Below are 16,476 nucleotides of genomic sequence, written 5' to 3'. Positions count from 1 at the left end.
ATTTACAGGATCCTTGAGCCGGTACTAAAGTGGAGAAGAAGCATTTGGGATGGCAATGAGAGTGTGGGAACTAATGGAAGCGTCAGATGATAGGGGGAGGACACTCCATCTCTCGGACTATCTACCCACCCTACTTATTCCAACAGTGTCCACATCAGCCAGCTGAGAGCTGCGAAGGCAAGTAATTCACCCTGAACGAGAAGATGGAGGGAACTGCGCCTGAGGACGAGCGCTGAGCTGGAGCGGCCGGCCGACCGGCGCGGCGCGGCGCGGGTTAACCCGCTGCCGAGGCCACACCGCCCCCGTGCGGCCGGCCGCCGAACGAGAAGCGGGCGGCGGGAAGCAAGGCTGCCGAGGTGGAAATCGGTTTGAGCTGCGGCCTGCTCGGAACCAGGAGCGTGGAGAGCCCGGGTGCGTAGTGATCATCGACCTTCGGGTTAGTCTCCGTCGGCGGGCTGCTGAGGGCCGAAGTTTGGCGAGACCGGCAGGTCGGAACGGCCTGGCCCAGACCGGCGTGGCTGGACGGGGGGAGGGTGTTCAGCCGTCGCTCAGTTTACCTTGTTTCTTTGCAGGGATCTTATTCTGAGGGGAAAATGTCGGGCGGCTACCGATGGGGAGGCCCGTCCGGCGGCGAGAACCGTATCTACGTTGGGAACCTTCCGACCGACGTGCGGATCCGGGACATCGAGGACATCTTCTATAAATACGGGAAAATCCGGGACATCGACCTGAAGAACAAGCGCGGCTCCGCGCCTTTCGCCTTTGTGGAGTTCGAGGACCACAGGTACACGCAGGCCTCCGCCATCGGATCAGAGAAAGACCCTAAAGCCACTGTTTCGACATTCAGTCGTGGGCTTCTCACCCCTGACCAGGCTGGTGTCCCCCACAGCCCGTCCCGAATCCGGTTAGTGCCCCCACCCCCTTACTGCCTCTCTCTTCCTCCATCCCTCCCTGAACAGGGCTGCTGCTCTCAGTCTCACCCTCCACCGTGTGAGAACCCTTCTTGTGCCTTGTCTTTCCCCGCTCCCGAAACTGGGCTATTGTCTCCTTCCTTCCCAGGGTCTCAGTTACACCCCTAGCCCAGAACCAAAGCCTGTGTCATTTCCACTTTCCCTTCTCAATGCCATCACTATCCAAACAAACAGGGGAAAACCTGCAGATGCTGGAAATCCAACCAATACACCTCAGTGCTGGAGGAACTCAGCTGGATAGGCAGCATCTATGGAAAAGAGTACAGTCCACGTTTAGGACCCAGACCGTTCATCAGGACAGATCTCTGCTTTAAACGTGGACTGTACTCTTTTCCATAGATGCTGCCTGGCCTGCTGACTATACAAGCAGATCGGAACATCCTAAATTCTCAGTCCCTGATCGAACTTGTTTATGTTCCCTGTGTATGCATCTCAAATTTGGTTAAATCTTTTTATCTGATTTCCCCCACCATTAATTTCAGACAATCATGCCTCATCCAGCTTTTTATCCCTCTCTTCCAAAGATCTCAATTGAATCAGATTCGTTCTATCTAATTGCATCTCAAGATTTAAAATTTTCCCATTTCATTTATTCATTCCACGTTCTTAATTCAAGCTCTAAACATGTCAGTTGAAAAATGCTAATACAGATATTAACATTTATGTTTTGTGTTTTAAACAAAAAACTTGTGCTGATTTATTTTTTATTAGCATAACTTCAGAATATCTAAGTGATGCAAAACCTATCCAGTTTTCACTTGAATTGAGTTTTGAAATTAGAGTGAGCCTGGGGTTTATTCCCATTGGAATAGACAGTGATTTGCTCCTAGAGTGTGCAGTGAAGAAAGCTCTTTAGTTTCAGAATCATTCCTGAAGTCTTAGAAGCCTTCAGCAACCTTCCAAACTAGTTTGTGATCCTTATGGTCTTCCCTGCAGGGACAATCTTGATTACTGTCAAAAAATCTGAACGGATGGTGTAGGCAAACACCAAGTTAAAAATAAGCCTGGTGGGTCCTGCCCAGGTGGTTTTGGTCATTGTAGTGCTCATTGAAATTGATTTCTTAACTTTTGAGATAGCACTGATTCAGATGTGTGCTGTGCAATGAATATTCTTGTTGACTGTTTGGGGAACTTTGTCTTAGCTTAATGCAGACCTCAGTTCTGTTCTCTTGGATGCTAAAATCTGCAAAGTGAAATGTGAACTGCCCTTGTGACCAAATTGTAACTAAAACCTTGCCACTAAAAAGTGGCATTTCTGGTATCTCCCAAACTTGTAAGATGCTTCACATGTAGTTGGTTATATAGTGCAGTACATATTATATGATCATATGTAATCACAGAAGTAGTAATCATGAGACTTGCTAGTTATTTTTCTAGGGAGCTGATTAGCTATGGCATTGAAGTTCTGCCTTACTCTTCAAATGTCCTTGATTCATCTGAATGTTTGAACGTGTAAATTACACCTGTTTGTTATAAATTTAAGGATATAAAATTTTCCAAGAACTGTTATAGATTATTATCTTTGTACATGATATAAACTTCTGCAGTGGAGCTTCTAACTCAGGTAAGGTTGTTGGTTTTGAGTTGTTCAGAGATGGTGTAATTCCCTGCCTTTTCAACTGGCTGTGTTTTCAGGTTTCATCAAATCTAAAGCAGAGTTAGAACAGCTGTCTTAAAAGTTTGCAGCACAAAAGAAGTTCAGTGTTGAATCCATTTTTCAAATTGTCCAAATTTGCATTTCTGTTCAGTTTGCTCCCCATTACTTGAGTTCTCTTGCATAATATTTGAAATACGTGTTCAAAGTAAATCTACTATCAAAGCACGTGTCACCATATACAACCCTGAGATTTATTTTTCTTGCGGGGATACTCAATAAATCCATAGAATAATAACAATAACAGAATCAATGAAAGACTGCACCAACTTGGACATTCAACCATTGTGCAAAAGACAACAGACTATGCAAATATGAAATGAAAGGAGTAATAATATCTATACTTTTTCATAACTTTTTGAACTTCCAGGTCTCTCCTGACTCTGTGGAGAAACAACCTGAGTTTGTCAAACCTCTTACAGCCCATACCCTCTAATCCAGGCAACATCCTGATAAACCTGGATCCTTTCCCAAGCCTCCATCTTCTCCTTTACTGAGGTGACCAGAATTTCGCACTGTACTTCAAGTGTGACCAAACCATTTTTTTAAACTGCAAAATGACTTCCTTTTCCTTAACCACATACTCAATGCCTTGACCATATACCTCCTTCCTTAACCACATTCTCAGTGCCCTGACCATATACCTCCTTTACTACCAGTCTACTTGCATGGCATTTTCGGGCACCTATGGAGTTGTGCAGAGGAATCTTGGGGTCCATAAATGCTATTAAGAGTCTTGCCATCAACTGTGTAGTTTCCTCTGAAATTTGACCTCCCAAAGTAACGTGTAGCTGGATTAACTCAATCTCCCCATATCTAAATGATATATATCCTGCTGTCCTTTGATAGCCTTGTCACTCTCCACAGCTCCTCCAGTTTTTGTGTCCTCTGTAAAGTGCTAACCAGCCCGCTACATTTTCACCCAAGTCCTTCAAATATATCTGAGGCTCCAGCGCTGGTCCCTGCTGGATTCCACTGGTCATGGACCTCCAGCCAGAGCACCCTTCCTCTACTACCCTCGTTCTTCCATGTGCTAGCCAATTCCAATTCCAAACTATTAAGGTACTATGAATCCCATGCATTCCATCTTCTGAATCAGGTACCATGAAGCACCTTGTTAAATGGTCAAACAGCATAGAACCAGTCAAGTCCTCCTAAAGAAACACTCAGTCAAGTTTAAAAAGCATTTTGAACCAAGGAAAAATATGTTTAGGTTGGGGCAGGATGTCTCTAACCTCAGTCAGTGATTGGTAAACTTAATGCACACACCAACTTGCCAGAATTTGTAAAAGTGCTACCAGATAGCGGCTGGGTTGTAAAGGAATAAAAACTGAAGCTTGGAGCAGTAACTGCTGAAGGGGACCTGATATTTAAACATTTTAAATCCGAAGTTTCTTGCTCCATTTCATTAAGTTGCAGAGTTACTGCCATTTGCTTCTAAAACACTCCACTCCCAACTACTATTTACTTCAGTGGGGGTGTGTTTATCAGATATTTGCTAGCAAGGGGGATTGTTCCTGCTTGTGTGTTGTCTAAGATCAGGCAACACATGTTAGAGCAAGATCAAGATTAGCTTCATTTTAAATTGGTTTCAATTCTATATTTGAAGTGAGTGAATCTGTTATTTAACACATGCTCGGTATTTAAGTAATAAAGTATCATACATCCATGTATTGCAGGGAGCTGTTTGAAGTTCTGTCTTTTAACCTGGATTTTAGGAAGATGATCCTTTCACTGGAGGTTTAGATAGGTTTGTCTGAAGCCTAGTATCTGAGGGTGCATTGGTCTTGGGTAATTTAAACAAGAAACCATCTCCTTTCACCTATATCATTGCCTAGTTGCATCCTTGTATCACCCCACCATTCAAAATTTTGTTACACCTAAAGTTGACTATTTATGCACCAAGGACTGTTCACTCATCATTCCTGTACTTGTTTTATTTGACACCTAATTTGGCAGTACCCTTATTCTTAAAATTGTCAGTTTTGTTTTCAGATTCTGACACTGACATCTCCTATTTTAGACGCTCACCTGCCTGGATCCTAAGCATTCTACTATCTTTGTAAATCCCAATTCCATTGCAGGGATTCAATGTTAATTTTTTTTTCCCCAAATGATTATGATCGTATCTAAATATTTGTTGAGAAATAACTATTTAATGGAGAGCTGCCTACTTCAGGGAAAGGGATAAAATTGATGTTTGAAAACTTAAGATTATTTATTTGCCATTTAATTAATAATTTTCAATGTAATATGCACTAGGAAAATCTGTACATTTGCACAAACATTTTGATGAAAAGTAGGCTTTAAATCTTCAATTTTCCAAAATAATATTTGTAGTGAAGGTTGAGTTATTGGGTATCTGAGGTGGGACTTGCATACTTTATTCTGAGTTAACTGTGTATTGGGCTCCACTTCCTTTCCTCTTTAGTAAATGGTGGACCTTTGAACTGGTTTGCTTACTCCCCTCATTCAAAATAATACTTTGATCCACATGTTCCACCTTCTGTTTGTTTCTCCAAGAGCATATGAATAATTCTGAAATCTTACAGTGGATTATTGAGGTTCGTATGCCTAGCATAAGCCTAGATTACTACATCTGCCACTCCATGAAAGAAAAATGGAGGGCTTGGTTGGAGGGGAGGTTTGGATCGATCTTGGGAGTAGGTTAAAAGATTGGCACATCATGGGGCAACGAGCCTGTGTTGTGCTGCACTGCTCTATGTACATGCAAATTGGATGGGACTAAGATAATTCAAGAATTGAATTTGTGGCTCAAATATTTGGTAGAGATGTGTTTTTAATAGGTACAAGCATCAGTACAGGACTTCATTTGCTGTGTAGTTGTGAAAGGAATTGGATATTGAATAATCATCAACTAAATTGCCACTCTTAATCTTTTGATAAAAGGATCGCGTTGTTTTCTAGGCCCAGCTGTTGGGCCTCGGACACTGGAGTTAAGGTGGTAGTCAGGATGACTGACGTCCAATCACCATCATCCTTTTTGTGAGGTATGGCATACTCTCCCTTTGCTTATTGCTCTGTTTTACTTGGATACCTTGACGTCACATTTGATCAAATGCTGCCTTGATGTCAAGAATAATCACTGTGGAATTCAGGTCTGGCATCCATGCTTGGAGCAAGGGTGTGATGATGTCTTTGTGACCATAAAATAATCTGAACTGAGCATTGGGGAGTAGAATATTGGTGATAAAGTGCCTTTTGATACCAATCACTCATCGAGGTTTTTATATTTGCACAAGTATGTGTATATATGGCTGCAATGAAAAACTTATTTGCAGTAGCGTTACAGGAGAATAGCGTTAGAGGCACACTTCAATTCTGCTGATTGGGGGGTGAATCGGATTGCTAGTTTAGCCAAATGGATTTTGCCTGCATCTTGTGAGCAACATACTTGGGCAATTTTTCATATTGTGGTGTAGAACCCAGTATTGTAACTGTACTGAAACTAATTGGCTAGAAGTGTGACTGGTACTGGAATGCAAATCTTTGGAATTGCAGCTGTGGGATGTTGCCTGGTTCCTTAGTCTTTGCCACAACCAGTGACCCTGCCATTTCTAGTTAATTTGTGGATTTAATCATGTTGGTGAGAGATTGGCTTTGTGATGATGAGAAAGCCATCTATTTGGCACTTCTGAATGAACATGGCATTGAATGTTTTTAGCTTTGTCTGTATCACTCGTGCTGGGCCTCATCATTGCTGAATGACAGAATATTCTTCAAGTCGCTTCTTACACCTATGACTGTGTGGCTAAGTACAGTTCCAACACCTTACTGAAGTTTGCTGACGACTCCACTGTGGGCTGTATCAAAGGTGCTGATGAATCCGCATACAGGAGGGAGATTGAAAATTTGGCTGAGTGGTGTCATAACAACAACCTCCTACTGAATGTCAGCAAGACCAGAAAACTGATTGTAGACTTTGGGAGAGAGAAACCAGTGGTCTATGAGCCAGTCCTCAACAGATGTGGAGAGGGTCAGTAACTTTAAATTCCTGGGTGTCACTATCTCAGAGGACCTGTCCTGACCCATCATATAAATGTAATTGCAAAGAAAGCACGACAGCACCTCTACTTCCTTCAGAGTTTGTGGCGATTTGGCATGACGACAAAAACCTTGACAAACTTCTATAGATGTGTAGTGAAAAGTGTATGACTGGCAACATTACAGCCTGTATGGGAACACCAACGCCTTTTGAGCAGAACATTCTACTAAAGGTACTGGATTCGGCCCAGTATATCACGAGTAAAGCCCTCCCAAACATTGAGAACATCTAGATGAAACGCTGTTGTAGGGAAGCAGCATCCATCATCAAAGATCCTCACCACCCAGGCCATGCTCTTTCCTTGCTGCTGCCATCAGGTAGAAGGTGCAAATGCCTCAGGTCTCGCACCACCAGGTTCAGGAACGGTTTACTATTTCTCAACCATCCAGCTCTTGAACAAAAGGGGATAACTACACTCAATCCATTGAGATGTTCCCACAACCGATGATCTCGATCTCATTGTAAGGACTTCTTAATCTTCTTTCATGCTCTGTTGCTACTTATTTGTATTTGCATTTGCACTTTGTTGTCTTCCGTGCCCTTACTCTTCCATTGATTTTGTTTATAGTTACTATTCTATAGATTTGCTGAGTATTCCCACAGGAAAAAAGAATCGCGAGAGTTGTATGTGGTGACATATATGTACTCTGCTAATAAATTTTACTTTGAACTTGATTTCCCTACCACCAATAATTGAGGTGTCCCACAAAGTCATCAAAATTTGGAGCATGTGGGATTGGGGATAATTATCTGACATGGAATGAGGATTGGTTGAGAGATAAAACAATGAAAAAGATAGGCCTAGTGAGGTGGCGTAATGACCTGTAATGTTTGAGTTTTTCCCAATCTAGCGTAATGATTTGGATGGGAAGATCAAGTGTAATGAATTTTCTTTTCCTGATAATATGGCTGGCAGTATGGGTTTTGAAGAAGATGCAGATGAGGATTATAGACGGGTCAAGTGAATTAGTGAGGACATGGCAGATGGAATGTAATATTGGAAAACTTTAAGTCATTCTGCTGTGGGATAGGGAAAAATAGGAGTGTGGGGAGCCTGTATGTTCCAGATGGCAAGAGGTTGAAAGATGTTGGGGTTAACAGGGACCTTGGTATTCTCGAAGACACAAGTTACACTCCAGTACAAGGGCATTTAAGGGGCGGGTAGTATGATGGCCTTTATTAGAATAAGATTTGAGACTAAGAGTGAAGATGTTGCATTTACTTAGGGTCTTGATGAAACTATACCTGAGATATTGTTTGCAGGTTTGACCTTCTTTCCTAAGATCAAGAAGGAGGATAGAGGAAATGCAAATTAATTACCAAATTAATTTCTGGGAATTAACAGGATAAATTGCCCTAAAAAGAGTTTAGGAGAATAAGAGGTAATGTCGCTGGAACATAAATTCTCACAGGGCTTGACAGGAAAGATGCAGAAATAAAGTCTGGTGAAATCTGTCTTGGTATCAATTTAAGGGATTGATTGGGCTTTTGGGACAGATGCGAAGTTTCTTCCAGAGGCTGAAGAATCTTTGGAATTTTGTATCTAAAAAGGCCTAAAACTGTAAATAGATTGAAAGTTTTTGGATATTACAGGATAGACTACATTGAGGTTGATTAGAAATTTTGGTTGGCTGAAATAGTTATCCTGCTATTTATTTGGTAGATTGTGAGCCATAAAAATTATTTTTCATCAGTTAGTAGATTGCTATGTTAAAATGGTTTTCATGATGGTAGCTGAGTCATGGAACTGGGAACGTAACAGGCTAGGCTGTGTACTCATTAAATCTTCATCTGGTGTTTTTGCTGAAATGTTATCAGTGTACTGTTAGCATGAACTGGCAATCCAAACCTGGCTAAAATGTAGAAGTATGCAGCAAATTGGCCTGTATACAAAAAGAGAAAAAGACAAATTCAAAACTAAATATTAACTTGTATTTTTTCTTCAGATGCTATGTAACCTGCCATGCACTTTAGAACATGTTTTCAATTTGATATGTTAAGAATTTGTTTACATCTTTAAAGAATGCATTAGCTTAACAGGTGAGGTGTATCAAAGTTGGTCTGATGACATTAATTTATTCAGGTTTTGTTGAGGATTATACTGTGCCAAGTGACTTTTCTGTCCAAGCTTATTTAGATCCATTTGTAAGACTGCCTTGAATAACAAAAATTATTGGGGACAGCACAGTAGTGTAGTGGTTAGTGTAATGTTTATAGCACCAGTGACCTGTGTTCAGTTCCTGCCCTGTTTGTAAGGATTTTGTACATTCTTCTCTTGCTTGGGATTCCTTCTGGCTCTGTTTTCCTCCCATATTCCAAAGGTAGATAGGCTAGTAGGTTAATTGGTCACATGGGTGTAATTTGGGTGGCACAGGCTTGTTGGGCTGGAAGGGCCTGTTACTTACTGCTCTGTATCGAAATAAATAAAATGAAGATGTTGTATTTGTTCACCTTAATTATATATGGGAAAGTTATGATTCTCAGCTGTAGTACTAAATCAAGATTTATTGGCTTTTACTTCCCAACCCCTTAATGTATTTTCAATTGTCCAATCAGCAACATGTCTACCCCTGTAACTTTACTAGCAGTGCCTTGCTTTGTTTTTAATGCAGTTCAAAATAATTTGCCTGGACACAGTCTGAAAGTCAGATTCATAATTGTACATTTCAGCTGTTAAATTGGATATAATATGAAAAATGTTATGGTGCTTTTTTAGTGCTTGTATTGCCTCCATATTGTTTAACTGGTGTAGTTCTATTACTATAGAAAACTCGTCTGTTTCTGCGTACTGGAATGATTGTCTTAAATTCTCAAACACAAGAAGCTCCTCCCATCACAGGCCTAATTACTTGATAAATTTACAAATTCTCTCATGATTGAGCTACAACCTAGGTTTCGTGTTCATTTGCTTGTTTACTTTTTGCAGCCTGTGAAACAGCACAGCCAACAGGACCATCCATAAACATCTCAGCTGGGCGGCCTATGAAACATCTGAAATAAATAAACCAATTATAGAACTCCTGTTGATGTCATCAATGGCTGGATCTTCTGTTGCATTGCACATAAGGAAGAAATTTCCAAATAGATGGAAAACTGTGGCTTAACTTCTTCCTCCCCCCTTGCATTGGCAGAGATGCACAAGACGCAGTCTATGGAAGAAATGGGTATGATTATGGAGTCTATCGCTTGCGCGTGGAGTTCCAGAGAGGCCGAGGAATTGGCGGAATCGGCGGTGGATCTAGAGGAAGACCAGGACCACCAGCCCGCAGATCAGATTTCAGGGTCATTGTCTCCGGTGCGTTTTTGTTTTCCATTTCATGTTTAAGAGCCAATGTTTTTCTTCTAAAGAGCTGAATAGAATTGGAAAACCGATTAGTGTAGTGTCCTTTTAAAGCTGGGATTTCCGTATGCTGACCAACAACCCTAGCAAACCTTTTTTCTTTCCACCCTAGTATGTTTTATATGATTTTTATGATCTGGGAGGCTTGGAATGGGCTGCTTGTTGATAAACCATCAATGAAAATATCAACATCTGTTAGTCCAGCAAATTAACTGGAACACCCATTTAGGCTTTATATTGGACTGCATAGAACCCTGTGGTGCACCATGAATTAAGTTTGGACTCAATAAAGATTTGGACACAGCTGGTATCGAGCAACTTCATATGTTTGTGGATGAAGATCATTGGCACAAGAGGCTTCCTATGGAGATTTATACATTCTTATTCTGCTACAGAACTACCAACACACAGGGTAGCAAGTGCATTATTTCTGCTATCCTTTGGAATCGTCAGTGCACTGCCACAGTAATTTCAGTTTAGAAATCATTCGTGAAAATTATTCATTTAAAAAAATGAATAGAAAGCCTTTTTAAAAAAATCTCTCTTGCTAATTCTTTCCTCCACCCTCTTCTAGACATTGGTTACTTGCAAGACTATGGTACCACAGGAATCTTAAGTACCTTTTTTAAAAAAAAACAGCCTCTCAATTTGAGGTGAGCCCGGCTAGCAACCTGTTTTCCCCTCTGAAGGCCATAGTGACAAAGTCTGATTCCCATCCTCATCCATCCAGCATTTTAATGAGCATCTCTCAAGTGAGAAATCCTGACAATTTTCTCTCCTCTAGTCCACGGGTTCCGAAATCAATTGTAACAACACTTGTTATATTTTGATATGATTCATTTCGAGGTACCACTGATTCCTTGATGTAAAAACAAAATGTTTTATATCGGATCAATCGACACATTAAAGGGGAAAAGACAATCTTTTTTTTCAACTTTGTGCTGTCCAGTCCCTTTTGGGTTGCTATTTTTGCCCCTAAATTTAATTCTGATGACTGATAATCCCTGGACAGATGCTTCAATCTTAATGAAGAGAAGAAGAATGTGAGGCCCATTTGTTTCAATAACACTGAAGAAAATGTTACGATAAAAGACATTATTTCTGGATTGATTCTTCACAGATGTTGCTTAATTATGCTGGACATTGATAAGTTTTTCCACGTTGATTTGAGATTTTAGTGGTCTGTAGCCGTTACTCACAAAGCTGAACACATTGTGTACTTGGGTCTTTCTCACTTGTGGAACAAGCTGACAGATTAAAAACGAAACATCTGGAAATGAATTATAAGTTCTGGCGAAGGGAAACTGAGAACAGCTGAAACCACATCTGGCATCCTCACTACTTTGGAACTTCAGGCACTTGGACAGCAATTAATACAATATGAAAAGGTCACAGGACTTGGCCTGTATATTTCAAATATACTTTCTTTGGGTGAAAATAAAGATGATTCATGTGAACCCTTTTCTTAACCAGCACTTAAAATGCGGTTAGATTTGTTGCTTGAGCATTCACTCCTAATGTGATTTTGGAGAATAAATACAGCAAATTAATGCGCACATGCTAGTTTAGGAGATAGTCAAGTACCACAAAAACTTCTAAGAAAAATTAAATGTCCTCTTTATTGTGTATTTTTCCTGTGAACTTTGGAAAAGTCGTGATTACATATACACTTATTTCCCTTTAGTTATTTCTTCATTTTTATAGTATTCCGAATTAAAATCATCAGGGCTTGCACGTTCAGTACATCCCAATTCATTTATCAGAATTTAACACTTCCGTCTTTTTCTGTGTAGGGCTACCACCCTCTGGCAGCTGGCAGGATTTGAAGGATCACATGCGAGAAGCTGGTGATGTTTGTTATGCAGACGTTTTGGGAGAAGGTGCCGGAGTGGTGGAATTCCTCCGTAAAGAAGATGTGGATTACGCAGTAAGGAAGCTTGACGATACGAAGTTCCGTTCTCATCAGGTTAGTTAGTTTGTATTAATTCCGGGTGTGCTTTTAAAAATTTTACAAGATATGGGTATTAGTGATGCTGTTTACTGCCAGTTCTGTTGCTGAGTCCTATTTTGATCTGATTTGATCCATGATGTTAATTGGTTTACATAATGTGGGCTATGTGAATTCGCAAATCACTACCCCAAAATCTGAGATGCAGAATAACATTTGCTCTCATGGAATTTAGCTGGGGCCACTCTCAAAATTGTTTAGAACCCAAGTATGCATGATGGCTACAATTTAAAAATGGTGACTGTCTCAGTCTAATTTGATTAGTATTTATTTTGGATGAGACACATAACTGTAACACTAAACTGGCTCAAGAACAAAGGCAAGAATAGACCATTATTGCTGCACTATTCACTAAGGTTGTGGCTTATTTTAAAATTTGGTGTCACGTTGCTGCACTATCTCCCACCTTTGGATTCTCTCTATATTAATATTCCACGACTCACTTGGTCAGAGTATTCCAAAGATTTTCCGCTGTCTGATTGCCAACCCCCTAGTTTGAGACTGTGACCCCAGGTTCTATGTTTCATTCATTATTATTACATCATTCATCCCTGTACCCTGTCAAGACTTGTGAGAATTTTGTATGTTTCAATAAGATGGCTTCTTGTTCTTCTCTAACCCCTATAAAGTATTCTGCTTAATCTCTTATAGAGGGAAGGACCCATCCAGGAATCAATCTGGTGAATGACACTCATTCTGTCATGTATATTTTTTGTACCGACAGAGAACAGATCCTGTACATAATATTCCAAATATGGCCTCACCCGGGTCCAAATAATTGGAGCGGTATAACAAGACGCTCTCTTGCATTAAAGGTTGATGTTCCAAATTGGTTGTGGTACCTAAGATGTTACTTTCAATGATTCATATACAGTGCTTTGGAAAACATTCAGCCCCCATAACTATTTTCACATTCTACTGTCTCATTTTCTAAATTTAAAATGTATTGAAGTAGAATTTTTGAGCTAATCTACAAAACAAATTCCAAAACCTGTCAACAATTTACTAAAAAATAAGTCTAAATTGTGAGGCTGAAAAAGTATTCTTCCCCTTTTATAATGAACCAACTCACCCCAATTTCTTGATGTAGAAAATTGATCGCCTGTTTTCAATGTGGAACTCTTTGGCCTCAACACTAAGTGGTATGTGTGGTGTAAATCTAATACTGCACAAAAGCCAGGTAACACCATCCCCATTGCAAATTATGGTGGAGGTAGTATCATGCTATGGGGATGCTTTTCAGCAGCAGGGACTGGAAATCTGGTCAGGATTGATGGGAAGTCGAATGCTGTTAAATACTGAGAGATCCTGGATAAAAACGTGCTAGCGTCTTGTCAGAATGCTTAAACTTTGGAGGAAGTTTATCTTTCAGCAGGACAACGACCCAAAGCACACTTCCAGAGCAACCATGGAGTCGCTATTGAGTGGCCCATTCAGAGTCCTGTCCTTAACCTGATCAAGCATCTCTGGCAAGACCTCAAGATTGCTGTCCATCGCCACTCCTCAACTAACTGGCACAGCTTCAGCCATTTTGCAAGGAGGAATGGGAAAATTTTGTTCCATTACATTATGCAAAGCTAATAGACTGATCAAAAAGACTACTGGTTATAATAGCTGCGAGAGGCAGTTCAACTAAGGGATGAATGCTTATTTAACTGACATTTCAGTTTTTGAATTTTTAGTTTTACACGTTTTACAATATTCCTCTGATTTTTGGACTCTACTGTTTTTTTTTAAAAAAAGCACGATTTGCAAATAAAAATTCTCAGTTAAATTGATCAAAATCCCTGGTTGTAATCCTCCTGAACAAAGGATTGTGAGCTGAATACTTTTTCAAGGCTCTGTATAAGAACACTAAGGCCTATGAATATTAGCATCTTTCAAACACCATTTGAAGAAAATAGATACTAACAAATAAACTCTTCTCGGGCTTCTTTTATTCTAGCAAAGTGGATAACTATTTTCCACACTTGTATTCCATCCGTCAAATCCATGCTCATAAATTTGGTGCGTCTATATTCTCTACAGCTCCCTCAGAACCACCCAAACTTTGTAACTTCAGTAAATGTGGGTGGGTTGTATTACACTGAACAGCTAAATCCCCAGCACAGATCTCAGTTTTGTCCTATATCACTGTTTCACAACTAGAAAATAGCCCATTTATTCATGCTATTTTCTTTCAGTTAACCATCAATCTACAACAATATCAGGTTTGAATTTTTAATAATCTTTTATGCAAAACCTTATCAAAAATGTACTGAATGTATCTGCTAAATGTTTATAAATAATACATTATGGTTTTCACTTACCTAATCCACTAGTTGCATCTTCAGAATCTCAAACAAATTTGTTAAACATAATTATCCTTTTATAAATCCATGTTGACTGTCCAGTCCTGATATTATTTTCTAAACACTGCTCACTAAATTGTAGCATTTCCCTAATACTGATGTCAGGACTATTGGTGTATAGTTCCACATGTTAATTCTGTCTCTGGTCTCTCTCTCCGTGTGCCCTTTCTTAAATGTTGGGGTTACATTTGTTATCTTCTAACTTATGGAGCTTTGAAAGACAGCAACATTTGAAACCCTAAAAACACCCAACAAGTTCCACCAATACTAATTTTGTACCAATGCTAATTTTGTTGGCAATTCCATTCACTTTAGACCTGTAGTTTCCACTATGTCAAGCAGGTTTTCTATTCATCCATGAAGGCAAATCCAAAATATTTACTTTGTTTTCTGATTTTTTTCCCTGTATAATTTCGAGTCTGTAAGTAACTGTTAACTTTCACTATGCCTCCGCTTTTATCCTTTCATATCAATCATCTGGACTAGGCACATACTTTGGTTTGGCTTGGCTCAGTCTTAATGGTTTCAGACTTACAAAGCCTGTAAGATATATTATCCTGCTATTTCAGTAATTCAAGTGTTTGCTAACAGCTTGGTTTAGTTTCAGCATAAATTATCGAGATCTTTCATTGTTAATTTATACAGAATATGGTATGTATTTTCTTCCCAAAATTGTTCCCCTTTCTTTCTGTAATTCCTGTTGTATACTTTGTGTCTGGATTATGGCCAGAATCCCCTATGCTTACATGACAGCAGCATCTTTTTCTTATAATTCATTCAAATATTGCAAAAAAAGCCCAATTGATTAAAAAGGCAGAGGTGGGGGAAACACACAGTCTAATTGTAACTGCTGTCACTCTGGTAGATGCACTTTGGTCTGTTTACCAGTTAACACATTGGGATTATGAGCTAAACAATTTGGGACCTTGTAGAATTTATTTTTACTAAGTGATAGGAATGTATTTCTTTCAGATATTAAATATTTGCATAAAGTACTCCCAGGTTAGGTACATTGCAGCTAGAAGCAAATTAGGAACTACTCTGTCAATAACAAGCCTGGGTATTAATCTCTCAAAAATCCTAGTGGGTGCCGCAAGGAGAAACCATCCAACTTCCACCATCAGCCACTCTGTGCCCTTTTTGAGATTCTGTTGTATTGCTGAAGTGGGGGCAGAGAGTTTGTGAAACAGCATATACTTAGGAACCCAGATTAAGACACCAAAACTGTTTACCTAACCCTTTTGGTCAGTAGACAGAACATTACCCTCTGAAATATCAGTTGGAATTCCAAGAAAGGTCCTGGAGATGTTTGGTTGATAAATTGGCAGGAGTACCTGTGATAAATTCCTCCTGCCCATTGTATTGTTTATTATTGAAGCACCAGTTCTGAATGTTGCAGTCCAGTCTTCCCCAACAAGTTTGGCTTCTGCCACTAATCATCTTCAATTCTTTTCCAGGGAGAAACTGCTTATATTCGAGTTCGCGCTGACAAACCCAGAAGTTCCAGTTATGGGAGATCAAGATCAAGGTCCCTTTCTAGAGGTCGTTATTCTCCCTATCAAGGCAGAAGCTCCCCCCAATATAGATGAGGACTTGGTAGTCAATTTTTTTAAATCTACATTCCATCACTGGTGGTTAGTTTTTCCTTCAGTTCTATATTTCATGTAATGCTTTGAATAAACTTGTTTTTTCCTTTTTATTATTGACTGTGTTGATCTTTACTGGTTTCAGCTAACTTACACACTTCCCTTTTTATTAAATAAAAAAATAGCAGGGAACTGGTGTGCTTATTTCTGAGCCTTTTGCCCTCAAATACAGTTGTTCTGATATATCAAGCCCAAACGTACTGAAAATAATATATTAACTTCATTTAAGTTGAAAGTGAATTTTAAAAAGAAAGACGTTATAGAGGATATTGCTGTTGATGCAGATGCTTGCCCGTTTAGTATTTGACAGCACCTCTGGCCACTGGCTGCATCTTCTCAACAGGCAGGAGTAGACCTGCAACAAGCAGTGCTGACTTCTAGATGAAGTTTTAAATTAATGAAGGGTACTCTGGTTGCTTAAGACTGCTTGCAAGTCGAAG

The 16,476-nt window shown here is 39.8% G+C and overlaps 1 protein-coding gene across 2 annotated transcripts; it reads left to right on the top strand.

Annotated features, from left to right (window-relative positions):
• Positions 1-226: 226 nt before the first annotated feature.
• LOC140190936 (serine/arginine-rich splicing factor 1A-like) lies at positions 227-16,089 on the top strand. 2 transcript variants are annotated; one of them, XM_072247915.1, is made up of 5 exons: positions 227-436; positions 573-784; positions 9,823-9,986; positions 11,825-11,997; positions 15,848-16,089. In XM_072247915.1, exons 2-5 carry the CDS (start codon positions 594-596, stop codon positions 15,977-15,979), a joined length of 660 nt encoding a protein of 219 aa, XP_072104016.1. In that variant the 5' UTR covers positions 227-436; positions 573-593; the 3' UTR covers positions 15,980-16,089. The 2 variants fall into 2 exon arrangements, with proteins under 2 accessions (XP_072104016.1, XP_072104015.1); XM_072247914.1 differs by having other exon boundaries at positions 228-411.
• The last annotated feature ends 387 nt before the right edge of the window (positions 16,090-16,476 follow it).

Source organism: Mobula birostris, chromosome 31 (genome assembly GCF_030028105.1).
Source record: "Mobula birostris isolate sMobBir1 chromosome 31, sMobBir1.hap1, whole genome shotgun sequence".
Classification (NCBI taxonomy): domain Eukaryota; kingdom Metazoa; phylum Chordata; class Chondrichthyes; order Myliobatiformes; family Myliobatidae; genus Mobula; species Mobula birostris.
This window is presented reverse-complemented; position numbering and strand designations above follow the sequence as displayed.

What these genes read in the sequence shown, in the direction of transcription:
- LOC140190936 (XM_072247915.1), top strand. Translation starts at nt 594, where the DNA reads ATGTCGGGCGGCTACCGATGGGGAGGCCCGTCCGGCGGCGAGAACCGT. An exon ending in TTTCAGGGTCATTGTCTCCG is followed by an intron (nt 9,987 to 11,824) that starts GTGCGTTTTTGT and finishes TTTTCTGTGTAG; the next exon opens with GGCTACCACCCTCTGGCAGC. An exon ending in CGAAGTTCCGTTCTCATCAG is followed by an intron (nt 11,998 to 15,847) that starts GTTAGTTAGTTT and finishes ATTCTTTTCCAG; the next exon opens with GGAGAAACTGCTTATATTCG.